At 42.6% G+C, this 27,398-nt stretch overlaps 1 protein-coding gene across 1 annotated transcript in view; it reads left to right on the top strand.

Annotated features, from left to right (window-relative positions):
* The window catches only part of RAPGEF5 (Rap guanine nucleotide exchange factor 5), a 173,982-nt gene that overhangs the window by 51,586 nt on the left and 94,998 nt on the right, over positions 1-27,398 (top strand). The window contains exons 7-8 of the mRNA XM_054564179.1: positions 16,019-16,092; positions 26,298-26,423. Of these exons, the coding sequence (XP_054420154.1) occupies positions 16,019-16,092; positions 26,298-26,423 (200 nt within the window). The remainder of the gene's footprint in view (positions 1-16,018; positions 16,093-26,297; positions 26,424-27,398) is intronic.

Below are 27,398 nucleotides of genomic sequence, written 5' to 3' on the forward strand. Positions count from 1 at the left end.
CCCCTTCTTTCTAAGATAAGTCAGCCAGAGATTCCGGATAAAGTGTTATTTGTATAGTACGATATTTTATTATTTCTTTGACATACTAAAATTATGGAATGTAAAATAGTATAAAACGGTTTACCTGTTGCATTTAGTTTTGGCTTTTTATAAATGTTATTTTTAATGGGCTAGAAAGAACAAGAGGGCAGGCAGTGTTTCACTTTGGAGTTAAATTGCTTCTCCTGGCCTCAGAGATCCTCTGGCTCGATCACCTTTGAATCCCATGTTCAGCCTTCTCTAGGCACTTGAATGGTGTGTGATTTCAACAATGCGGTTACTCCTGTTTGCCATGCGTTGAAGTGCGGAACGCAGCCAGGGAGACAGCCTCTGCCCCTGGTAATAATGGCGGGCCCACCCGGCAAGTCGAGGTCCTCCTGTCACCCTGGGACTCTGATTCAATTCCCAGCTTTGGGGGTCCGCTGTTAGTAGCAATCGTTGGTCACCAATAACGCTTTTTAGGAAATTTTAGCAGTTCTGAGCCCACGTCTTAAGCATACATATGTAAACTGGGGAAGTCAGATGTTGGCAGGGAGCTCTGTCTGAGGTTTCAGGTCTGACCCAATTGAAAAGGGATACTGTCCTTCAGGGCAGAAGCATTCCGAATACAAGATTTTCATGCCGCTTCGTCATGAGAAATGAAATAGTTTGACTGATTATTTTTAACAGTAGGAGATAAGACGTTTCCTTTTGCACATTTAGGAGAAAAAAATCACCATTAAACCTGTATAATTGCTCTGACTTTTATGGTGCTCTAAATTTTTAGTTTTTATTTTTGGTTGACAGATTCTTCTTTTCCTTTGTACCTTGTTTGACTTGACCCTTATCCTTTTGTAAACACATCGCTCATATACAGAGAACTGCATAATATAATGGGATTTTAGAGTAGACGTTAATAATAAAATTAAGGCCAGCAAAGATAGACTCATGTGCTAGTACAATTATTGCTGTCTCAAACTCCGGCTCTATTTTTTGGTTTTCTGTCATCATCCTTTATTGGAAAAAATTAAATGTGCTTAAAAGCTGTAGTGATCATCTCTTCAATATTTTTTTTTTGTTTAATCTCTGAGTGTTCTTATGATGAATGTTTGATCTAAAATAATAGTGATTTAAAATGGCAGATGTCTGCTGGTTGTATTTATGCAATGAAGACATTGTGCTTAATTTTTAGTGATGCTTTCAACCACTTAAATATTTCCAAGTCTTTCACAGCCTGGCTCCAAAGAATGCACCTTGTTCTCTCCCATAGTTTGGTTTTCGCACTTTCCTTCTCCTATACCACTGCCTGGGTGCTGGGCTGGCCTGTGGCCATCACGCCTGCTTGTGGTCGGCACAGGCTCACACCGATTGTCCTATAACCCCGCCAAATGTGGTCTTCAGCATTTGTTAACCAAGAGGAAAGAAGCAGCATGTGTTTTCCTCCTAAAGTAATCAACCACACTCTGATCCCCTGATTGATTGATGGTCTAGGATGTTTTTCCTTGAAGAGTGAGCTTTATCTAACACCAGGCTGATTGTCGAAGTTTGTAAAATCTCTCTCCTCCACCAGTGCTATAGTAACCCCTTGTTATAACATTTCCCGAGACTGCTCTGTTTGTGCTTGCTAACAGATTTTGTACATTCACATCCCATCCAGTGCATGTTCTTGACCGAACAGCAATCAATTCGGTGGTTGACAGGTTGTGTGTCTCCTTTTTTTATTTTAACGGCATAAAACCACAATAAGAATCTTGAAACCATAATTCCCAGTGCAGTATAAAGTTGGAAGATACTTGAAAATGTAAAATTCTTACAACTGAGAAAATAATAGCATTGGTAAAACCCAGGAACAATTGAAAATGCACGCAGCTGATGCTCTGTAAATTTTTCCTAACTCTCCCACTGGGATGCAAAGAAAATTGCCTTTAAAAAAAAATCCCATGACACTGTCTTTTGTAATTAGAGCTATTAAGTCGAAATGATAAATAACCATTCAATGACATACTATAAAAGAAAATAGCCCTTTGCCCTGATTTCTCCTGAACAGCCAGAGGGCTGAGAGTATCAAATATAGGAAGTTGGACTCTTTTAACAACGAGGATTCTTCAGAATTTAGGAAAGTAGAAAGCAAGGCAAGAGGATTGTCTTCTTCATCCTTCAGCATGGTATTGTCTAGTAAGATAGTAAACGAAACTGATCTGCCAACGAGGCGAATAATTACAACCACAACAGAGCATACTCAAGAATGCAAGATTTTTGAGGCCTTTGTTTTCAAAAACGTGCTGCAGGGCATGTCAGTGGCAGTATGTAGTGCTTATTAGAGGTAATTACTGCTCTAAATGGGCTTTTGTTCCTGTTTTAGAGAGGCAGATACAGGGAAGGAGAATGAGCACCGAAGGTCCCTGAACAAGGAATGTGAGGGCTCACAGACCAGGACTTGTGTGGTCCCGTGCAGTCCAGGCCACGATTTTACATCGGTCAGATTCCTACCTGTTATTGCCTGTGTTTTATGAACGTTGTCAGGAGTAGGGAACCGGTTTCCTGGGGTTTGGAGGTGGGTGTAAGGCTGGAGGAAGGCATGAAGGAGAGGATCGTGTTTTCTGTTTGAGTGCTGAAAAGGCAGCTTCTAGCGTTGCAGCTCTTGGGAACATAGTTTCTGTGAGGGAACTAAATGAGTATAATGAGTGTACCCTGTGCATAAATTCAATATTAGCTCGACACCCAAGGTCAAATGAAAGTTAATGACCATTTGCACACCAGAGATCTGAAACCCACATTTTACTTCCTTCTCATAATGACGGGAAAGGAGAGCAATTTATATTTAAATTGATTTAAATTTCAAAGCATAAACACAGAGGTCTCCCCAGTACCCCTTTTTTTGCAGTGGAACTTCCTGGCAGGGCTCAACTTCCATAACAAATGAAGCCCCGTCCCATCCCAGCTCCCCAGTGTGGACAGTGTTTTGTTTTTGTGGGACTACTCCGTTCGCTTCCCGCTGGGTTGATGACATCGAATCAGGAGCCAGCAGTGCAATCAGGGCCACTTTCTTTAATGATTTAGGTTTTGCATTTGTTGAGCTAATTAGCTGATTGAGGCAACTAATAGCTGTCTTTCATGCACTGTGGACAGGGCAGCTTCCCCTCCGGGGCCGCCGCGGGCTCTAAGGTGCCTGGGCTTCTGGGGAGTGGCAGCTGCCTCCCAGACGGACCCCTGATCACTGCCACCCAGCTTCCGACTCGGCCCATGAGGCTGAGAGGCCGTTTACCAAGTGCCCCAAAGGGACATGCATCCCCCGAAACCATGTATCCGACTAATCCTCTGTGTTTGAGGAAAAGTTTGCATTTGAGGGATGGGCGACGGCAGGAGGTGGCTTGATCTATAATCTGCTTTCAAAATGAGTAATTCTGTGATTGTTTCTCTGTACATCCCTCAGGTACAAAATAAGAGTAGTCTGTAGATGTTTTAAAGTACTAGATAGAATAGTTAAGGAAATATTAGAAGAAGGTGATTAGATAATTAAGAAGAAAGGTAGATTAATGGTTAAAATCATCTCTCTTATGAACTAAAATATTCCTTAAGAAGAAGAATGCTGGCCATATGCTCTTTTTTATAAAGGTACGAAATTCTGCCGTCTGGTAAACACAGTTTCCTATGCACATCCAGCTGTCGCAGGCCTGTAGTTAGGAAAGCGGATTCCACCCGTTGCCCCCGCCCCCGCACCCTCCGCACCCACCCCCCAGCCTGTGTTCACTGGTAAGTCCTGGCCCCCTCACCCTCGGTCTCCATTGTTTGTGAGGGAAGAGGCCAGGCTGGTAGGTGACGAGGTGCCATGGCCGGCCTGCTGTCAGGTAGGTCCTAAGTACCAAATGCCGTGCAGCTTTATTGTCTTCATCATGCATTGCTGTCTATTTGATAAGAATATAGGAATAATAACTACTGATTATTTATTTTGCTTTCCGAACATTTTCATGTCATTGACTTTTTCCTAAGTGAACGTCTACCAAAGGCCCACTTCCCCTGCCCTCCCCCCACCCCCCGCACCCCTGGGCATGTTTGCTGCTGTCACTCGTTCTGAGAAGTAAGAGCTATCAAGGGAAATCTTTGCCTCGGCCATATGACCCAGCTATTGTCCATCATTCGTCACATTAAAAGTCTAATTGTATAAACAGCCATGAAAATGGAGCTGTTTTCAGTAAAACTGAAAATGGCATGAACACCGTGTGTGTGAATGTAAGCAAATAATGCTTATGGTGCATAACGCGAAGCATGCAATTTGATTCAACTGAATTCTGCCAGAGTAAGTGATGCCATTTTGATAAAAGTGAAATCTACTTCACATGCTGTTCTTTCCATTGATGTGACACTTATATACTTAACATTTGATCACTTCTAAATCAGACATTTTCCTTGAAGGTGGCTGAACAAACCATGGCTCTAGCTATTTGCATTTTTCAGATGGGTTATAACAATACTTCATTTTAATACTGCATACAGTGATTGTGATCTGTTTTTGAGATCAGTGATGGAAATTTTGACCCTAGAGTTTGCAAAGGCTTGCATTGTACACTTTTGATGGAAGTGGTTTTTGTTTGAAGGTAGGAAACAGAGATGGATACTTGCTGGTCAAAAGAATCCTGGGTTTCATTCTGTAAAGCTACATCATGATTCCTTGTTGGGTGCAGGGCTAGTCTGCAGATTGAACCTGCCACGTCAGGAAGCGGGTCGGGCTTTTATGTTGGTCTAGGGAACCAAGCATGGCAGAGGGCATCAAACATATTATGCTTTTGCCACTCACTCATTTATTGGACAACTGCCTAACTTTTCAGCGTTTCTCTACCCGAAACGAGACTTTCTCATGGGAATGATAACAGAATTATTATGAAGTTCTCATGGCATTAGCAGTAAAAGCTTTATAAAAGAAGAGAACTATTACCAAGTTTTATTTAGTGGGCAGGCTCAGGAATAAGTAAACATTCTCACTGAAGTTTTTGTACTACAGTAGCAGGAGGACTTTTTTTAGGTGAGTGATTGCACTGGTTTAAAGAGAAGTGACTTCAAGCCTGGTTCCAAACAAGCGCACCTGCACCGAAGCCATATCCTTGTAAATAGGGGGCAGGTCCCAGGTCAGTTGATCTAAAGGTCTTGTCTGGTTCTCCTTTTGCCAAGAAGTGACTTACTTCTATCTATTGAAAATGCAAACATTTTATAAAAATGAAGCATTCACTTGAAAACCTATTAAGATCAATTGAGGAAGTTTACACCTTATCCTGTTATTGTTTTCCAGTAGAAAAAAATGACTGAGAAATTTGAGATTGGGGTTATCTTTATACCCTTAGGAACAGATGGTAGTTTTCAGACTGTTGCCAGTTTTCCTCCACTCTAACTGCAGTAGAGAGCAAAGCCTGACAGATCACAATTGCCAACTTAGTTTTGTATGTTCTTATTTTCTTCATTTTAATTTTCAGTTTTGTTTTCGTGTATTTAAAAGACCCATTTCTACATCTTATTTCAGAAGGTGGAGCTAAGTGCAGGACCTTCCCTTCTGTCTAAAGGGAGCCTTATACAGCAAACATTACAATTCATAAGGAAGCAAACTCCCCCATCCTTCAAATAGGGGGCATTGAGGGAGATTGGAGACAGTGGACAAGCCCTGCACTTGCTGACAGTGGCAGTGGGTGAGTGCAGGGGACAGGCAGTGTCCCAGCTGTTTGTGGTCCCCAGGAAGTGGTAGGACTACCTTGCCTGGCCAGCAGGGAAGGGACCGATGCCGTCATTGGGCCTTACTGTGAGGTAGCAGCACATCGAGGCTGGGGGCCCCTCCCTGCGCTCCTCATACCCGCCCCTCCTCTCAGAGCCGTCGCTGAAATCAACAAAGGGCTCGGAACTCAGGCTTAGCATTCGTAGGTGAATCCAAGTTCCTGAAGTTGCTTTATTTTGCTGGTAACATGAGGCCTGCAAGGTTCGACTAACTTCAGGGTTAGTCTGGTAACCAACTGGACAGTCTTGTCAAAGATCACATTTATGGGAGTGGTCCAGGCCCCTCCCAGGGAGTTTTTTGGGGCCTGCCCTAATGCTGTTTTTTATTTCCTTGATATTTCAAGAAGAGAGCCAGACAGGTAAAACAACCCATATTTTTTCTATTTTATATGAAAATTTAAAATATATTTACTTTTACTTCTGTGAGAGAAAATAATGGCTCAGAGCTTTAGGCATGAATATCAAAAGTAGTTCAGGCTAATAGCCAATGCTGTAGGGTAATTTTTCTTTTTCCAAATATTTTGGAAAAGTTATATTTTGACCTAGTTTGTTATCTCGTAATCTTATAAGATTGTCTTACCTCATGAGCCATTAAAGCACTTACTCTGATTCTCAAAGACGGTAGTGTAGCAGGTTCTCAAAATCATTCACTGAAATGTAGACGGGAAATGTTGCGTTCTTCATTTTTGACAACTGCGCTGTGGCCCTCACAAGCTGCTACCTACCGCCAGCGAACAATATTTAAGTTGTTCCTGATTTGAACTGTTCTTGTGGAAAATGGTCTGTTCAGAATGTCGCACCTGCCTGGGCCTAGTTAAATGCTCCCTTTTGGATCACTCAGTCTCTGGCATGCGAGGGTCACTGGGACCCTGCAGTGCCCCCAGGCCCCTGCGGCCCCTGCAGAGACGCCTGTGCTAGTTAGTCCCTGCTGCTCCGTCAGCATCTTTAGTGCGGTCAGGGGCCCATCCCGGCTGGGTCAGCATCTCTGGGCCTTCCTGGCTGTCCCGCCCCATAGCACCTCTTGCTGGGTTGTAAACACCTGTCGTCTGCTCCATCCAGCCTCTCCCTCTCTGTGAGGTAGGCTCCTTCGCTGGCCTTTGTCCCCAGAGCACATAAAAACCTGTGAGTCCTTATAAACTTCCCATCCTGGGAAAGAAGAGCAACCCAGGAAGGACAAGCTGTGCGCCTGGCTGCCTCTAGCCTTGCACTGCTCGCTGCCCATCTCCTGTGAGTGCGCTGAGCCCCACATGGGGCTGGGGGCAGACTGCCAGGCGGTCTCCTCTGTGTGCCAGGGCTCCGTCTGGGTGTAAACTTCCACCCCCGTCACCGGTGTCCTCACCTTCTCAGAGCCCAGGCCCCGCCAGGGGAGATCAGGCCCACAGCTCTGACCTGCGTCTCTGCTTGCCGCCTCTTTCCCCGTCTCCTTCCCGCAGCCCACCTGGAACATATTAGGGCAGCCGTGGGCTCTTCCAGCCCATTACTTGCCGACTGCCTCCCTGTGGCACAGCTGTCCCAGGAGAGAAGGATCAGAGATCTGGGACTTCCAGAGCCCTTGATGTGTGAAGGAAGGTAACATTTCTCCATAGATTTTGCCCTTTCAAGCCTGTCTTGCTACAAAATTCTGCCTTGGATGTCGGACTGCAAATATTAATGACTTTGTTTTTGTATCCCTTGTCTTCTATTCTACCCCAACAAGAGGTGGGTCTGATTGGAAAAACGCTCCCATCCACAGGTGAAAATGCAAAAGTAAAAAGCACGTTGCCATGTTTTTAATAGAAAGTAGCCACCCTTGCTGAAGCACTTTTCACCCTCCTTTCTTCCACACGCCCGTCCTGTGGGGTGGTGCTTATCGTCATCCCCCTTTGCAAGTAATGACACTGAAGTTTGGTGAGTTGATGCACCTTGTCCTATACTAGAAATAATACAGGAAGGATGCCAAATGTGTAACAAAAGGAAATTCCTTTAAATTCTAACAGGTAAGGTTTAGATGACGGTTAAGGAAATTTTACAAATCTTTCCTGGCCTCCGTTTGGGCTGCCCACCCTCCATTGATTGATTAATTGATTGAACCAATACTTTGCTTGTGTTTGCAAACACAAGGGCCCTTAGGGAGTCCTCCGTCATGAATTTCATTGTCATGTCAAGGGGAAGATTTAGCAGTAGAATTGCTGAAAAATCAGGACGAAAAACATCTGATGGGCATCATATGAGTGGCAGAAAGTTGTAATGTTAATTTTTAAATGTAGATGTTCATCTACCATAAAACCTTACTTAACAAGGGAGCCAGTGTAGACCTGACTTATTGTGTTTCCTGGTTTACGATCCCAGAGGCAGATTTGTGTAGCTGTGAGGAACAAATCAGCTGACTCAGGTTTCGTTCTGCCTTAGCCACTTGCTATGACTCACTGGCTTCCAAAGGCTCATTTTCTTATTCTATGAAATGGAGCTGATGGATATAGCTCTGGGGCTTGGGGATTTTGGAGGGTGGTTTGTTTTTTTTTTGAGTTTTTTCAGAGGAGGAGGGATGAGAAGGGGAGGAGAGTTACATGAAATGGCATATAGCTTCACGTTGGCACATAGGCTCAGAAATCCCTTTTCTCCTACCCACTGGGTTAACATTCTCTTCACGTTTTAACTCATCTGAGGGAAATGACATGTAGTGGTGTGCACGGGAATCTTTGGGAATGCACGCCTGGCAGGGTCTGGGCGTCGCTGCTGCCCGATGCTTTTGCTGTGTGGTCAGAGTAGATGGAGCCTGTCCTGTCACCAGAACACAGCTGTGAGTTGCACTTAGAAAACTAAAGCTTGTCTGTTCCTCGGTAAAAACATTGAAGAAAAATTATAACGAAGGTTAACTTGTTTTTTCTTCCTTTTATTGAGGTTTCGTTTTAGTTGGATTATGTAGAAGCCATCTTTGCATTAAAAGGAAACTTGTTTTTTTTCTGGGACCTTTCCTTATAAGAAGGGCAAACAAATGGGCTATTGGGACTACGGACGAATTAGCTCTTTATCACTCTGGCCTACAAAGCAAATATTTATGGTCTAATTACAGGATACAGGACACGCTTTCTTCTGGTGGCATGGTCATTTTTCTCTGTTGATTGACTTTTCCATGGAATGGACATGTATTACATGTTACTCAAAAGAAAACACTGTAAAAACCTAATAAAAAGTGGACAGAAAGGAAGTTTGGAGGGTCTCTGCCATAAGACAAAGGCGGAGAACTGAAGTGGAAACCTGTCTGCCTTGGCGGAGCGGGGGAGATAAATCACGCAGCCAGCCAGCCGTGGCCGTCGGGGCGGCAGCCCGAGCCCTCTCCGGGGCTTCCGCCGCCTCCGCCACCTGTGCAGTGTGTGCAGCGTCTGATGGGGGAGGTGGCGGTTCTTCAGCTACCTCTGATTTCAGCCTTCTCGCTATACCTTTTCTATGTTGCCTGGGTGCTATGAATTTTCAGAACATCAGCACACCTATATTCAAATGTTAATAAAAGTAATACATTTCTTTTGTGCAATAAACACTATTTGTTCTCTATAAATCCATGGGTTGTGATACATGGGAGAATTGCAGGGGAAGTGGGTGTGTAGGAGCTTTTAAGAAATGAACTGGTCATTATGGCCCTAATTTTCAGCGAGACTGAAGTCCTTGCAGGAAATTCAAGACAGTTCTTAGGCTGTTTGCAATAAACCTCCTGTTTTCTGTCTTTTCAGTCTTATTCCTGTTTAATTCATTTTAGACAGTGTAAATTTCCATAGCATATTAGAGCAGATAAAGAATAAGACCTGGGTATTTAACTGTCCCCTCCACTGACTTCCTCTGTCACTCTAGTCAAGCTATTTAGCATCTCTTGACCTCAGTTTTCTCACCTGTAAAATGAGGGTGATCATAATAAATAGTGCCAGGAATCTGATTAAGGAGAAGGCCAACCATACACCCATCCTGAAACATCACTTCGGAGTAAACACCCATTTTGGGATAACAGTTATATGATCTCATTTGGTTCTGATTTCTATATGAAATAAATCCAATAACTGTTTGGTGCACCTGGGAATAGAGTCTGAGACCCAATGGCCCAGCCTTCCAGGGCAGGCTGAGGCTCCAGCCTGAATGTTGGCCAGTGTTTATTAATAGAGTAATTATTAATTACTCTTTATTAATAATAGTCCAGGCAATCACAGGTGTCAAGGTGCTCAACCTGCGTGTCCCTGGGCGAAACCCAGCTGCATCGGGAACACTGGGGATGAGGCCCTGGAGCCTGAATTGGTGTTGAGCTGCTTGTGTGCTTCTCATTTTCCCTAAATGAGGAGAGGCGGGAATCTGAAGGGTGGGGGCGGGGGGCCAAGATCAGACTGGCCCTTGGAGGTGGAATTCGGGCAACTGGGTGGAGAATGAATGGGTAGAGGGACCGGCTGGCTCGGAGGCTGTGGCTGTGACTGTGGCTGTGGCCCAGGTGAGAGGTGGTGAGGTTATGAGCTATGGGAGCTGCCAGGAAGAAGCATGTGGAACCATTTCAGAGGTAGAAGTGACCGGATTTAGTGAAAGATTTACATGAGGACTGGGGAAAAGGAAAACACAAGAAGATGCCTGGTGGTGATCTAGACTAAAATACAGACCCCGGGAGGAGGAAGAGGCTTGTGGTATGTAGCGAAGGTGCATGCGATTTCAGGCCTTTGTTAAACAGATGACACTCTTGAGGACGGAAGTTGTGCCGCTGCACTTGTCATAGCAACTCACACGCTGCTATGCAGATACGGGACGGTCTGTGAAAAGAGAACATTCAGCGTGTAACTGGAGCGGTGGGCCTGGAACTCAGGGACGAGGGAAGAGATGGAGACGCAGATTCGGGAATAACCCACATGGTGGTGCAAGCTGAAACCACGGGAACAGATAAGATCACAGAGGACAGAGAGCCTGCGGGAAGCTTGCGTTTTTAGAGGGTTCAGGGATGATAAGGACCAAGAAAAGAGGGTTTAAAAACAACAGTCTCAAGTTCAGCTGACAGGCTGAACAGATTGGGGCTGAGGAAAGGTTGTTTGGACAGAGATAAAGTGGTCGTTGGTCAACTTTCAAAGAGAAGTTTGAACGGCACTGGATAGGCCAGGTTATAATGCTACAAGGCACGTCTTGATGGTGAATACTGATCACTGTTTTGCAAATTTTAACACTTAAAAAAAAAGAGTGATAAGGTGAAGGTTGCAACTGCTTTTTCTCCTGTACTTTTTAAAGAATAGAAAAGACTTGAGCATTTTGAAGCATTTGTGATTTCATTCCTGGTACCCACAATTGAATATCCGCCATCAGCATTTCTCGCTGCAAGCTCATCTCCTCGCTATCCCACAAGGGGTGCGCTGCTTGCTGAGAGTGGACGCTGTGCTGTGGAGGGGCCTCCTAAAGTAAATATTATGGCCCTTCTCCAGGAATGGTACAAAAAAATAGCTGGTTATTTAGATAATGAGGAACCGGTCCTGCCTCCTGTGGCCTGGAAACACCTCTGTTTTCCTAACAGTTTTATGTCCACAACCCATGGAACACACAACAGAGCCTGAGCTGGTACACTTCTCATCCACGCTCATGAAAAATACTGGTGGCAGTGCATTTTGATTTTTAAATGTTCTTCTATTTTTTCTATTGTATTCTGTTCCATTTCATTAAAGAAGTGAAAAGAAACACACGTCCGCATGAATGGATCTGCGATGTGCTGTGTGACAGGCACTGTTCTGCTCCCGCCTGGACCCAGGCAGGCTGGCTGCCGCGGGTGCATGCCTTTTCCGTGGAGCACCGGGACAGGTCACGTACCCTCGCCTGTAAGATGGGGCTGACCTGACCTGCCCGACTCGTCAGGTCGTGTGGCCATCAGATGAGACCCTGCATGAAGGAGCTTTTTCGCAGTGCAGTGCTGCACAGAAGAAAGGCTATGTTATTGACAAAACTTTAATGCTTGGCAAAACATTTAAGAAATTATTTTTCTTAACTATGTTTGCCGATTTCTCACATTGATATGCAAGATGCTAACTTTCTGTCTATAGTTAAATTTTTGGTTGGTTTGTAAATTAAAAAACTAGTTTGGTTGATTTTTTTAAGGAGTTCTTACAACTGTAGTCACTCATTGCATTACAGTCATTGTATGTTCAATGTGTCAGTGTGGCTCTTACCTTTACAAAGGTGGTCTACAGAAATTAAATAAGCATCATTCTGAAAGGCCATCAATCCCTTTTGTGTTTAAATAATAATATTAGTAGAGTTATTAGGAGAGTTTTCTTAGTAGCCATTCCAGTAAGTGGAAGCGAGAGAATACCTGTTGTCCCCAAGGCAACAAGACAGTGATAGTAGGTAAGCCCTCCCGTTCTTGGGGGCTGTCAACTGTAGCCCCCCATGAATTACTCTTGGCTAACTTACAAATCGGTACAATTAAACTAAGGGCTGTTATGTGATTAGTGCTAAATAATCAATCTACATGTATTCTTAGTTCCTGCGTGGGCTCTCATGTTCACTATTCAAAATATATGCTTTTGATCTTGTGTGTGTGACTTTTGTTGTGTTAAGCTATTTTCAAAGGCCTTTTCTTGCTTTTAGACTCTGTGCTGAGAGATAAGGGGCTGGTTTGTGTTGGCAGAGTTGGGCTGCGAGCCTCCCTGGTCCCACGAGCCGTCACTCCTGTGTACGCATCACACTAGAGGGAACCGTCCCAGAATCAATATTTGCAGAGGAAATATCTCCCAACCTACTCTCATTCTGATCAGATAAATGAAAAAACGAAGCTCAAAATTCTAAATAACTGCTTCCTCCTCCTTCCACCACATTAGCTACAGTAGTAGGACCCTTGAAGAGAGAAATTGCCTCCTTATTTATTCCTCAACATTAATCTTTGTATTAAAGGTTATTGGAGCACTCTCTTTTTAGGTGACTGTGTATTTCATACATGAGGTTTCATGGGGAAATCATAAATCCTTAAAAGTCCAACATAAATTTTGTTCTTAACTAGTATATATAAACTACTGGCAAAAACACATTTTTGGAATCATAATGTTTTGGTATTTCCAAGGAAATAATGATATCAGTGTATTGGAAGAAACCATGGTCTTGCCTTGGTTGGGTGGCTGAGTTAGTTGGAGCATCATCCCATGTACCTAAAGTTTGCAGGTTCAGTTCCTGGTCAGGGCATCTACCTAGGTTGCAGGTTTGATCCCCAGTCACGGTGCATATGGGAGGCAACTGATCAATGTTTCTTTCTCATGTTGATGTTTCTCTTCTCTCTCTCTCTCCCTGCACTCCCTTCCTCTTTCTCTAAAAATAATCAAAAAACATATCTTTGGGTGAGGATTAAAAAAAGAGAGAGAGACCGAGGTCTTCTCTTTGCGATCAGGGTGCTGAGGTCAAGCGTCCACCAGAACTTTGTGAGTCTCTCCATTATGCTGATTGAGATAGATTACTGAGTTCCCTTTGCCACGTCCCTTAACTTGCTTGTGTTTCTAATTTTTGTTCTGTTAACCAAAGTATAATGCAGGACAACAAATACTGATGTCTTCAAAGATGTGACCAAATAATGTAGCACTTTTGTTGGGGAGAAGCTAGAACTATAGCATTGAATTTTTGTCCCAAGTATGCTTTTGTGCTAATCTCTTGCCCCCTTAATTCTGTCTATATGTATTAAGAATTTCATGTAAAGTTCAAACAATAATGTTAACTCTCAATTCTGAAATTGTTATTCATTGTTCTACATGTCCTATTTCTGAGTATATTAAGGTAAGGGAAAAAAAATGCCTCTACCCTAGAGCATTGTTGTTTTAAAAACAAAACATGAACTTAGTAGGCAAAATAAGTAAATAAATCAATCCAAAATTTAATTTTCATTTTCATCAAAACTAAAACTTGAAGGAATAAAAATTCAAATAAAGCATAAATTAAGGGCCAGGGTATTCTTGGTACTTCATGCGGGTGAAGTTGTCTCACATTCGCATGGTATCAGATTGCACCCCCCCAAAGAAAATTACTGCCCATTACAGGATGAGAAAAGAATTCTCCTATTATTTCAACTAGTAGAGGTAAGTTCCTTACTTCTCCAGCTCACTGCATCTTTAAGTGAAATTTAGGATGTTAGTCTATATTTTATTCTTTCCTTAGCATTTGCCTCTAGTTTTTCAGAGAAAACATTAGTGTTTTTCTTTATTCTTAAGTTTCCTCCTAATTGAGCAACAGTAGCAACAGGGGACCTTCTTTGAACAAGCATGAATGGAACTTGCTGGAAAAAGAAGAAAAGCTTCTGCCCACCTTCACTGTTCCTGCTTTTCCTTGAGAGGCTCAGCTGGTAGGAGTTATCCTAGGTCCCCGTGGAGTTGAAGAGAATTTCCCTTCCCTCTTTTTTCATAAATAGTTTTGAAAGACAGAACTTATATAAGTAGGTATAGTCAAGTCGTGCCATTCTGCTCACTTGCAGAGAAACTGTTCATCCCATTAGTAGTTACATGGCTCATACTGTGTGTACGGCATTTACGTGAGCATAAAAGGCATGCAAAAGCAAAAGGTGCATGACATGATATTTTAGAAAGTATGCAGCAGAAAGCATAGTATTTAAAAGTACACAAAACAATGCAAGCTGAATCCAAAAGCACAGTGGGTGACCTCATTGTCAGTGAGGTTGGTATATGTTGTGGCTGCCCCCCCACCTTTTTTTTTTTTTTTTGGTTTGAGATGGAGAGGGCAAAAAGAATAAATGGTATGATGGATGTGAGCAATAACTCATTCTACTTAGGAGTCATCCTTGATTACTTCTTCTCCCCCCTCCCCCCACCCCCTGTAACCAATTCGTTGGCAGATTGTGTTCATTTTGTCTAAAATTACAACTCACATCCTCCATGTTTCTCTAGCTCCTTGCCCCCAGCCTGGTCTGAGTCAGTGTCATCTCTAGCCGAGGTGAGAGCAACAGTCACCTAACTGGTCTCTCTGGCCTGACTCTCTTAAGTCTGTTCTCCATAAAGAACGCAGAAACAACTTTTGAAAAAAATCCATCAATTCACGAAGTTGCCAATTTTAAATTCCTCCGTGCTTCCTTATGTCTTATGCTAAGATTTGAATTTGCCATGGTCTGTACTCCAGGAGGGTCTCATAATGTCATTGTCACCTGCCCTGGGCGGCTCCATCTCAGCCTTCAGGTCTCAGCCCAAATGTCACTTCTTTAGAGAAGCATCACCCCGTGCTGCCTCTCCAAAATGACCTCTCCCACGTGGTTTTCTGTCATCTACTTACTGTGATCTTTAATTCCTTTTTTTTAAGTTATTGTTATTGTTATTATTAGTTATAGTTATTGTTCCTTGGCGATCTCCCCAGCTTGTGCGTGTACTTCACGAGGTCAGGGGTGAATCTGTCTTGTTCAAAGGAATAACCCAGTGCCAAGCCCATCACAGATGCTCAATAAATAGTTGTCAAAATGGAAGAGCAAGCTGTATAAAGAGGAAAATAATGAAATCACTGTACTTGCGTGAGTGTTGGGTGCCATATGTTTTGGCGCCGAATGTCAGGGTGAAGTCGGAGATTAGGAGGAAGCAAGAGAGTTCAAGGTAGACCTTCAATGGGGAACGGAGTTTGAACTTGATAAGATAAGCAATACATAGGCCAAAGCACGGCACTTGTTATATTTTTTTTGAGGCTAATTATTCTAGAAGTTGTGCCCATGCTCGGCTGTATTAGGGAGAGGCTGGAATCAGGGGCTTTGAGATAGGAGGTTACAGCCCCAGCACAGAAAGGGAGGCAGAACTCGGATGGGGAGATGCTGGGGGAATGTGGGAGAAGAGGTGGACCCAAGACTCAATGGTTTGGAATTTTGTGGTAGCAATCCAAATATAAAACACTGTGCTTCCTTTATTACACAACACTCAACTGTTAGCCATAAGAAATCACATTAGAAAATGTTCTCACATGAACTTTATAGAAGCCTTCATCTACACTTCAGTTCCTCTTTGGGTGAAGCACAAAACTGACGTGATGATGTCTTGACAGATTTTGGTGAAAAGGAGAATGAGATCAAAGTCTTCCACTGTATTGACTTAATAAATGAGATCATGTACATGGAAAGTGCACAGTGCTATTCGTTAAACCGTTTGTCCAAGTAATAACAAAGTAGTACTGATATTTACATTTTGTGAATCTGCCTAACATTTTTTCCTGTCAAATTGCTGTCAGAAAGAAAATGATCTGAAATGATTTTTCTTATGATGCTGCATCTAATATAGTTCTTCTTTATTTATTTAAGCAATTGAACAAGATGAAGAAAACAGTGACAAGCACGTGACTGTGACAGAAGCTGACGGTGTTCCGGATTCTCAGGTATGGTCAGTTCTGGGACAGTCCCTCAGTCGCCTTTCTTTTGTGTCAAGAAAGGCAAGAGAGTGCAGGTTTGATGTAGGTTTTACCTTTTGTGTTTTGTAAAAGTGTCACATTATGAGAATAGAGTACTTATTTTTGTAAACAGACGTTTCACAGGGAACGCTCTAAATTGGTCATCACATGGATGATTTTATTCATGGGGCAGGGACAGGGAGGGAGACATACTCCACTTCCAGGAGAAAGCAAGGGAAATAAGGGAAGAACTGGAAGAGAGCACCCTCTGGGCAGACCACGCCCAGGAGACACAGGAGCAGAGGAGTCTCAGCTAACAGCACAGCCGGGTGCGAGACCGGCCACTCGCTGTGACACCTCACCTGCCAGAGGTTCTGCGTCAGCCCAGAATCATGGCACGGATACGTTTTTGGCAGCAACCTGCCTCCAAATGCTATTGCAGCATGAAACCGTGGACCCCCCGGTGCTGTCAACTGTTAACTTGATGTCAAAGCAGAGCAGTGAAAGATTCTTAGTGGGGACAGCAAGAAGAGAAACAGAACAATGACTTTCTTTTTGCAAGTCCCCAATAATTCAACTCCTCAGAATCCCACCCGCCTTGACACCTAGCTATAGCATTATGCGACATAGCTAAAGAGCTAGTTACCTTCAGCTGGTTTCTTAACGCTGTGGAGTTTTAGATTACTCGTCTATAAACCTATCTGATGGGAGACCTGTGAGGATTAAAAAGAGAAGTATGTAACATAAATAAGCCATTGGATTTTATTACATGAAAGGAGTGGGTCTGGGTGAGTCTACTGCTTGGAAATTGATTGGGGCGTGGACGGAGCAATGGGCCGGTCTGGCCGGGTCCGGCCAGGTCTGGCCGGGCGGGGAAATCTGAGGCTCTGTGCTCAGGCAGACCAGGATGCCGGAGCCTGCAGCACGTGAGCCCTCTCTGCAGGCTGTTGCTGTTCTTCTCCACCCTGCAGAGGAAACTGCCTTTAAGAATTGTGGCAACAGTATTACAACATCACATATGTTCAAACTCATGAAGATATATACATTAAATATTTGCATTTTTTTTTGTATATTATGTATGCTTCACATAAAGCTTAAAAAATGGAAAAAAGATTCTTAGCTTGGTTGACCCATTGCACTTCACCTGTAAAGTTCTAAAACTCTTCAGAATAATTACATTGCATTTTTCCATCAACACTGCACAGGTTATAATGTTAGCAAGGTCATATAAGGAATTGTTTGGAATCATTTTGCTGTGGTAATATTCTACGTGCTGCGATCCACAAGTTCATAGTGAAATTACATGTCAGGCTTCCAGGAAACCTGGGCAGGAATTCCTTTCTTGAAGTTTTCTTTAATCTTTAAGTTATTAGTGGGACAGATGTTTCTAAACTTGTTATTCTTTATTTGTTTTGAACTAATTCTATGGGCAAAAATCTGTGTCAATGTAATTTTATTTCTTTGTGTATTTCAAAAGGATACACAGAGCTTGCTCATCGAGACTTTGTGATTTTCTTCAGTAGCAGTGACATAATCACACAGGATGTACAGAGGGGTGAAATCATGAAACCAGTCGGAGCCAGTGAATTGATAATTAGATCAGGAACAGATTCTGTTTAGGCTTGAAAGTCATGAGTCAAGTTCACTGGGATGCATAATTATAGGTGTCGCAGGCCTAGGCTGCCTGCGTAAGAGGAGAGGCAGCTGTCACCTTCTCCAATGCATGTGAGAAAGCCTTGTCCGGCCCTGGGCCCTGACAGGTGTGGCTCAGCAGGTTGGGCATCATCCCACAAACCAAAAGGTCACCTGTTCGATTTCTGGTCAGGGCACATGCCTGGGTTGTGGGCCAGGTCCCTGGTTGGGGTGTGCAAAAGGCAACCAATCCATGTATCTCTCGCACATCCGTGTTTCTCTCTCTCTCTTTCTCCTTCCCTTCCTCTCTCTCTCTCTCTCTAAAAATAAATGAAATCTTTATAAAAGGAAGAAAGGAAGGAAGGGAGGGAGGCAAGAAAGGGAGAAGGAAGGAGTGAAGGAGTTGGAGGAGGAAGGGAGGAAGGAAGGAAGCAAGCAAGTAGGCACCTATATGCCAGGCTCTATGGTATTTCACATGATTGCAATCTTCACTCCAGAGCATATTTAAACATGTTAAGTGGAAACTGGTTTGTCATTCCTTCCCTATATGTGATGAAATATGTCACTTGGGGAAAATATGCCCTTAGGCTGTGGAAAATGTTGGGTGTATGAAGGGGTAAGACTATCACTAACCCCAGAGAAACTGGCCTTGTACACAGCTTTTCCATTTACCAGAAAACTCCAGTCCTCCCCTGATGCATTGGTTCCTTCTTTTTTCTTTTCTCACTAAAAAGTCTTTCCTGCTTAAGTAACGCCCTGTTTTAATGCAGTGATGCGTGGGCAGAGTGAGGAGTGCGTGCAGAGTTGAGTCCGCCTCCCAGCCCGGCTTCCTCCTAGCTGGTGCCTGTAGGCAGGTTCTTTATGTTTCGAAACCTGCAAGTTCGTGCAGGGCAGCATCTGTGTCTTTGTCACCAAAGTGTCCCCACTGTGCTGGCAGTAATTAGCATGCTTGGTTTTCATCTCTGTAAAGTGGAGACACTATAAAGTTGTCATGAGTTTGAAATGAAGCAACATAAAATACGCCTGCCATGCCGTGTTGGCTCGTAAAAGAGTTCCAGCAACTGTCAGGCAGCGTGCGTGAGGCTGAAGAGTACTGTCTCGAGGTCCAGCCGTGGCCCAGGACTCCACTCTCCTGTGCCCCTGTCCTTTTCTGGAACGAGACCGAGAGGCAACACTTACATATGCAACACTTCCTATGCACTAGGCACTCTCTAAGCTCTTGGTTTTCGTTAATGTATTCAAACCTCGCAGCAAACCCTACAAGGCAGGTAGTATGAGTATCACCGCTTTACAGAAGAGCTGGTCAGTGGTGGGCCAGGAATCAAACCAAGGCAGCCTGGCTCCGGCATGCTGGCTTTTAACCACGGTGCTAAACTGCCTTTCTAAGATCTGTAAAGTGAGGGTCATCATTAGGTTGTTTTGAAGATTCAATGAGTGTATGTGAAGTAACTAGATCAGTGCCTGACACGTAGTACTCAAAAAAAGTTAGCCTCATGGGTTATCGCTGTTGTGATCATTTATCCCGTTGCTTTTGGCTCAGATATTTAATGTACCTAACCGGGCTGGGCTGCAGTAGCACTGTCTGGCTACCATTAGGGTATCTTCACATACATACACATTCTAGACCCTTCACTCATGATGACTCTTTCATAGGACTAAGGATTAAAGAATCTTTACCAAAATGTATAGACTTTTTGCCAGGTTCTAGCTTAAGTGTTCTAAAGAGAGCTTCAATGAGTAATTTATGATGTGTGAAACTTTGGGAATTCTCACTTTTATTCAGGGGGCCACTGACCACTGGATTTAGTCACTATTTTCATTGTCCCCTATCTCCCCATTTGAATCAATTATTTTAATAGTAAGTGTAATAACTGTTAATTATGCAAATTAATTGACGTATATTTGACAATTGATTTCTCAGTAACCAAAGTGTGAATTTTCTTTAGTAGAGTGAAGAAAGTGCTTATTTAAGGCTGGGATAGGTGTCATAGAAAAAGGGTGATCCTTTTAAATCACTTATGTTAGAATTTATTAGAAGTTGCTTATCCTCTTTTTTTTTTACTTTATTATCTGTCAACTTTGCTGCCCTGCTCAGCAGTATGGTCAATAATATATACAGATCTGAGCTGTAATTTCTCTCCGGTCAAAACAAGATAAAATATGCATAACCTCCCCCATTTCAGTCTGAAAGTTCAAGGAATCAAATATACATAATGAGTGAACCCCTTACTGTATCAATGATGTAAATATGTAATATATTTAGTTTTATCAGAAGAGAAAATTATGAGTATAATAGAGTAAGAAAATGTTTGAGGGAAATCACAGCAATAAATTCCATAAAACCATGGTTTCTGCCTTCTTTGCTGCTCCCAGCCTGCTCTGAGGGCTCAGGACAACAGAGTATTTGTAGAGGATGGGTCTGCCCGACCAGCATGGTGTGCTGACACAAGCAATTCCACAAAGGAGGAGGACAGACATGAACCGCCCTGAGCTTGCATCGCCTCACCTGTACGGTGAGGGTCGAGGAGACACTGAATGATGTCTAAGGCCCTGTGATGCCCCAGCACGGTGTGTGCGGCCTGCGCTAGGGATGGACCGGATTTTAGACCTGCCTCCACCATCGCAGTCTGTACCGTCTGCAGTCTCCCTGGGAATGCTCCGTGGTCCTTCCTCAGTTATCAAGGGGTGCATTTTTATATCCCAACAGGAAGAAATTTTTCTTAGTTTTCTTCCTTCCTCTGAAGAAATTTCAGAAAATACTTGCTGCTCTAATATATAATAATAATGGTAATAGTAGAAGTAGTAGTAGTAGTAATTACTGTTGTTTTTATTATTAAGTGTGTCCTGAATTTTCCTGGAAAGAGTTCTTAATATTTTCTGTGTTGGAAATAGGTACAGAAAATTGAGTAATATAATATACCATCCTAACCCATCCGTGTTTTATGCTGTCATTTGGATTTTCTGTTTAAAGTAGTAAAAAAAAATTATTTTGTGACTTTCTATTTAAGGTTTTATTTTTAAAGATTGTATTTCTTTTTTAGAGAGGAGAAGGGAGAAAGAGAGAGAGGGAGAGAAACATCAATGTGTGGTTGCTTCTTGAGCACCCCCTACTGAGGATCTGGCCCACAACCCAGGCATGTGCTCTGTCTGGGAATTGAACCAGCGACCTTTTGGTTTGCAGGCTGGCACTCAGTCTACTGAGCCACACCAGCCATGCTAAGGTTTAATTTTTAAAGAACTGACTGTTATATTAGAATTGTTCAAATATCCTAAATTTCTATTAAATAGCACTCTGTAATTGTAAAAGTGCTTCATAAAAAGTGGACTCTTTCACCCTGGCTGGCATGGCTCAGTTGGCTGAAGCATCATCTCACATTCATTTTCTTTCTTGCGCTCTCCACCGCCCCTCCTTCTTCTCTCTCTAAAAGCAATGAAAATATTTCCTCAGATTAGGATTAAAAAATACCAAAAACAAATATAAGGTACACTCTTTTGTCCCAGATCTTCCCTCAATAGCAATTTTTGCATGACTTCTTTTCCTAAGTGATTTTTAAAGTTACAATAATGCAGAAAATGTTTCATACATACAACTGTGCTCTTTCACCTTTTGTCATAAAGGTTGTCCATTTATCACTATAGCTTTTCCTAGGGGAATCCTGTCCAAGTTTCATTTTACCACTGAAAAATGAGCCCAACATTTTTATGACTCCATTTATAAAAGAAACAGACTTTTCATTTACATTCATAACATTTCTCTTCTGAAATACTGAAAATCATATGAATAACTTTAATTATACATTGCACAGATTTTTTTTCAAAGTAGACCTTGAAGTAAGGCTCTTAAATAACTCTTCTGACGCTTACACATTAATCTTCTAATTTTTTTCTGGCCTAGCAGTGTTAGGTAAACTGTTTATAATAATTTCACATCAATAAATTAAATAGTCCAGGAATATAAAAGTCTAGATCAAGAACTGTTAGTAATCTTGCTGCTTCTGCCATAAAAAAGCTCCTAAAGTTTATTAATAAATTCATGGGTTTTTTAATTAAATCACTGAATTATGGAGCTTTAAAAGGGATCCCCAGAAAACATCTGGTTTAGTGTGGTACCTCCAAAGAGGACTGCCTTACAGAATGACATAGAATATATGAGCATCTCCGTGGGCTTCAGGTTCTCCAGGGAATGAAGAAGGATTCATAACCCTCCTTGAAAACCTTTTTTGATGAGTGTTATGTAGAGAGTACTTAGAATTGATTACCTTTTGAAAATGCATCTTAGGAATCATGCAGAAACTAGAAAATCAAGACAGCAGTATTCCTTTTTTAATTTTAAGATTGAATTATAAATATGAAATAATTAAGTCAACCTGAAACCCATTTAAAAGTAACATTAGCATTTTGTGTTTGAAATACATAATTTGTGCTCCCAAGTATCAGGTTCTAATAAAAATATATTTCCTTAAGGAAGAAAAGTCTGTATTTAGAATCCTAAGCATATGATACGAAGAATGTTTAGAGTTCCTTAAAAACTCATGCTTACACAGAACCAAAAAAGTAGTCAGATCAAGGTCTCTGAAATTTCCTTCACTCAGTCCCACCTTTTTATTGTTGATTATGTTATCGCCTTTTTTTTTTTTTCTTTAATGTATGTGGGACCCACAAACAGAAGGCAAGACTTCCAGTTGGAGTCCAGGGGCGTTTAGCCTAGTGTCTTTGGAGCCTGTGCCGGTGAGAAAAGATAACAGGCTTGTTCCCATTTCCAAATTAGATGGCTCTGGGGTGCTTTCCTCCCGTGTCCACCCCAGCCTGGCCAGATCCCACATGTCCTCTGTTCTGTTACCCACCGGGGCCGCCCTGAGGAGCAGAGACATGAGGACTAATCCATCACACTGCTGAATAGACAGCCAGGGAGCAGGTCCTGAGGTTGCAGGGACATTGATGTCCTCTCTTCACAGGGCAGACCAAATATTTAAAACTGTGAGGATGACATGGATGGAGAGAGAAAAAATCCTGGATGGTCGACATAAATGAATTTTCCAGATAACAGAAACGTATTCCTTTAAATGTCAAAACATTTAAAGAAGGCTAACTATTTTTGTGTAGAAATTTCTCGGAATAGTTCCCTTGCCTTCTTAATTTAAAGGAGGATACTTAACACCACGTTTGTCTTTTACTCTCTCCTATTGATTTAAAAAGCATCTGCAAGACTGGCCCACATATTTAGCATTAACTCAGGTTTAGGGCTCTCGTAACACCCTGACAAACAAAAATACAGCCTCAGGAGGCTGGCTGGGATGGTAAAAGGGTTAAAAAGAAAATCAAGTGGGCCCTCAGTGAAGCTTGGCAGTCTCATTCTGCTCTCCTCACTCAGTCTCTTCTTCTCTTAGGTCAGGAGCTGATAAACCACAGCCTACTGGCTGTCCAAGTGGAGTATTACTGGGACACAGCTGTGTTCTTTCACACACATATTGTCCCTTGCAGCTTTTGTCTTAAAACTGCAGAACTGGGGAGTCGCACCAGAAACCATGCGCCTGGCCCATGAAGCCTAGACTATTTACACTCTGGCCCTTTACAGAAAAAGCTTGCCAATCCTCACAACTGAAATGACTGCTTTTCTCATACTTCCAGCATCTTCTCACAGTCCTATAAATGCCTTCTCTCCCTCCTATACCATCAAATTTCCCTCCATCCTGGATGACTTCTCATAAAGATAAATAGGCTGCAAGGCCCCTCACCTTACACAAGCAAGGAAGCAAAACCCCCTCCAGCGTCACTCTTTGACTAGCGCCCATTTCTTATAACAAACTCTGGAGGCGAGCTGTCTCTCATCCTCTGTTGAACCCAAGCGAAGGATTTTCTCCCCCACCACTTTTCTCTCTCCCCAAAAAAACTCCGTGTAACGTCACCGATTACTTTCGTGAAATTCCATGTCAGTTATTTTGGACCCTTCGCCTTTGTGATTTCAGCAGCTCCTTGAAGCACCTTCGTCACCTGTCGCCAGGTTGTGGTTCCTGGAGCCGCTCTTTCTTAGCCTCCATCTCTGATTACACCTCATCTTCCCAGGGTCCAAACACCAGACTCAGTCCTCGATTTCTTCTCTTCTCTGCTCAGGTCGCTCCATTGGTGGCCTCGCTCATTCCCCTGGTTTTCAATGCCATCTACACTATGATGGCTCCCAAATGCCTATCTCTGGCCTGGAGTTCTCCACTGAAGCCCCGACTGCAGCTCCCCCTGGTGTCTCATAGGCACCTTCCTTCCCAGGCCTTCTCCCCGATCTTTCCCATCTCAGCAAATGGTATTCCTACCCTTCCAGTTGCTCAGGCCAGATACCACGGAAACAATAAAATCTGCTGCCTCTGCCTTTGAAGAACACCCAGTTCTAACCACTTCTCGCCGTCTCCACCACTACCGCAACTTCCAAGCCATTTCGGCTTTGAAGACCAATTTCCTAATTGGTCTTCTGTCTTCAGCTTCTTGTCCCTACTACCCAGCAGTGTTTTCTCAACCCAGGACACAGAATGATCCTGTTAAAAATGTAAGTAGCCATGCCAGGCCTATGTTGAGACCTTCTATAAAGGATTTCCATCTTGCTCAGCAAAAGCATCTGTCCTTACACAGCCTGGAAGGAAACCACATGATTTGGGCCAGTGTCCCCTCTCCCCCCAGGCCCACCGGCCCCTTTCCCTTAGCAGTTCTGCTTCAGCCACGCTCTTCCTTGAACCTGCCACACATCCCCAAGCCTCAGGGCCCTTGCACCCCTCTTCCTCTGCCTGGAACACTCTTCCTCACGTTTTTTCAGCTCTCCATTCAGATGTTATCTTACTACAGAGTCCTTCTCTGACATTTCAGTCTGAATCCTCCAATCATTTCTTTGCTCCATTACTTTGCTTTATTTTCCTTCCCATCATATGTTACCACCTGATATTTCATATCTGTGTGCTATGGAATCCACATTTCTTACAGAATGGAAGCGCCATGTGAGACTTTTTTTTTTTTTTTCACTACTATATTCCTAGAACCTGCGGTAGATCTTAGCCATGATTGGTGCTCCAATAAAATCTGTTGAGTGAGTGAGTGAATGAATGAATGAATGAATGAATAAAGTCAAGAACTGGGGGATATATATGGGGAAGGCTAAAGGGAGGCTATCATAAATATTAGTATTTAAATATTTGAAAGATTGTCATGTTGTATAAGTAATAGAGTTTCACTTGCTTTAAAAGGCAAAACTGGTACTTGTGGGTTGAAGTTCAGTGGTTTCAAAGTTTTGTCTAGTGTGAAAGGGACTTTCCAGCAATCCTGACTCTCCAGAGTACACAGGCTATCTTAAGATAAACTGAGATGTGTATGCAAGGAAACCTTGGAAAGAAACTGAAATACCTCTTGTGAGGATGTTGTAAAAATAAATCTCTGACTTGGGTGAGGGGATGATTTGGGCCACTTAGGGGACTGTTTTTGCTTCCTTCCTCTTTGCTAGAGAAACTCCTAGATAAGTAGATGCCCTTGCCCCCGGGAATAAAGATGTAGTCATTGCTTTGTGTGTATGGTCCCACTTCTCTGATACCCACTCAACAAAATGGGTGTCATCAGCACTTAGCGTTAAGACCATGAAGCTGTGATCAGTTCTGGCCCCCTTTCCGTATTTATTTATTTTGCTGAGTTCATTTAAATTGTGTGGGTTATATTGGGTAAAACAAAAATTCCATAGTTTTGAATCTTTCTACTAAGAGTAACTTTTTATTTCTTTATTAGATCATGTCCCGATATGTCAGTATGAACCATTTTGGAAAGAGTTTGAGCAGAAACATTTTCTAACTTGTATATAACAAGTATGTCTTTCATCTAATCACAGTCCTAGATCCTCCACCTTCATATTATTATTATCACTTGGGTCCTTTGGCATAACAATGCTTTATGAATTGTTTCCAAGCCCTGATGAAATTTTAAGCCTTTTATTTTTCAGCTTATTTTTAATAAACTTTTCCACTATATTTTCTGCAACACTGAAAGTATTTTACCAATAATGACCCATAGTAACTTTCCAGTTGTGAAAAAAAACAAAAACAAACAAACCTCGTGATCTTGTAAACTGTGTGTTTGTACATGGAATGATCTGGTGGAGCTAAAGAATCAGAAGGTTGTGTCCTGTTATTTTTAGAACTCTGTATCACTTCACCCTTTTTGCCAGAGTGGTTCCTGGCTAACTTTCCCATGAGTTTTAACCTTCTTGCTAGGCTTTGCTTATGTAACAGGAAACAGGCTGTCAGGAACAAATAGTGGCATATCAGGAGCACACATTAGTAGCAAATGATTTAGTTTGCTCTGCCCTTCGCTCTCTTAAAGTAGACCAATCAATGATCTCAACTTTAAGACTTTTGATGTGGCAGTCCTCGATTTAAATGATACCATTTCAGTTTGGGAAAAGCCAGCTATTTCACCAGAACCATGATTTAATCCAGGCGACATAGAAGATGAGCTTATTGTAAGGTGAACTCTGCAGCGGTGTCATGTCCTGGGACTGTGGATTTAAGTATATCTTTGCTTTTTCCCCAACTCTGAAGGCAGGGGTGATGTGCAAGCTGCAGGAGAGAGACGACATGGGGCGAATCGAGCTGGTCCAGAAGCTGGCAAGAGAGAACTGTCAGTTTTTGCAGACGGACAAAAAAGACCAGGAGAAGCCTGAACACGTAAGCCCTTTCCCTCTTGGGGGTGCAGATCTGAAGGGGTTTTTGCCTGGTTGTAAGAATTATTTTAAATTCTTTAAGGTTTTTTTGTTTTGTTTTGTTTTGTTTTACCACCCAAAGCATCCTCCTTAGTAAAAATAGATCTTGAAGCCAGCGGTTTATGACACTGGATTTATAAGAGAGCTCTTCTCAGAAATAAATCATGTAGAAATATAAGGATACATGTTAGCAACTATGAATGTCTGTTGATTTATGATCCTGATTTGATGGCCTTCAAGTTTGACTTTGGGAATGTCATCCTATCAGAAAGTTTGTGGAATATGAATTTAGAGAGGACATGTACTTTTTATAATTAGGACAAGAGTGGATCTAGTGAGCAAACAAATGTATCCTAAGTCACTAGAGAGACCAGAACAGAAGAACAGATTATAGATGCTCTCACCAAGTGGGAAAGTCAGAAGGGAGTTTTCCCAGTGTTTTATGAATGTTTGTGTGCCAACAAGAGTTATGTTGTTTGGATGTAGCGAAACGGGAAGAAAGGGGCGCGCTGCTCGGTTCCCCTGAAAGCGTTTATTCAGATTGAGCCGAGGAGCTGAGACCGCCGCCCTCATGCTGAGAAGACAATGGAACCACTTTCTTCTGCTACACACTGGTGTCTGTTGGCTTTTGTTGTTGTTTGTCAGGCTTCACTCTCAGTGCCGAACTAGCCAGGGCTGCTCATGAAGGGGGCAGTTCCTCAGTGCTTATAAACATGTCTTTCTCTGACTTTCATTTTTCCTTGGAATTTTATTTTCAACTCTTTCTAAAGGGGAAAAAAAGTGCTTCATGCTTTTCTGCTCCAAGGCCACCAATACCAAAGGGTCTCACTGAGCAGGAGAGGAGGATGTTCAAAGAGAACAGGCTGCTTAGTTTAATAACATAACACCTCTCCCAGTGTAACATCCAGTGATCACGATCATTGTCTCAAGGCACGGAACA

This window comes from Pteronotus mesoamericanus, unplaced genomic scaffold (assembly GCF_021234165.1).
Source record: "Pteronotus mesoamericanus isolate MK-2021 breed Mesoamerican mustached bat unplaced genomic scaffold, CSHL_Meso_final scaffold_85, whole genome shotgun sequence".
Lineage (NCBI taxonomy): Eukaryota > Metazoa > Chordata > Mammalia > Chiroptera > Mormoopidae > Pteronotus > Pteronotus mesoamericanus.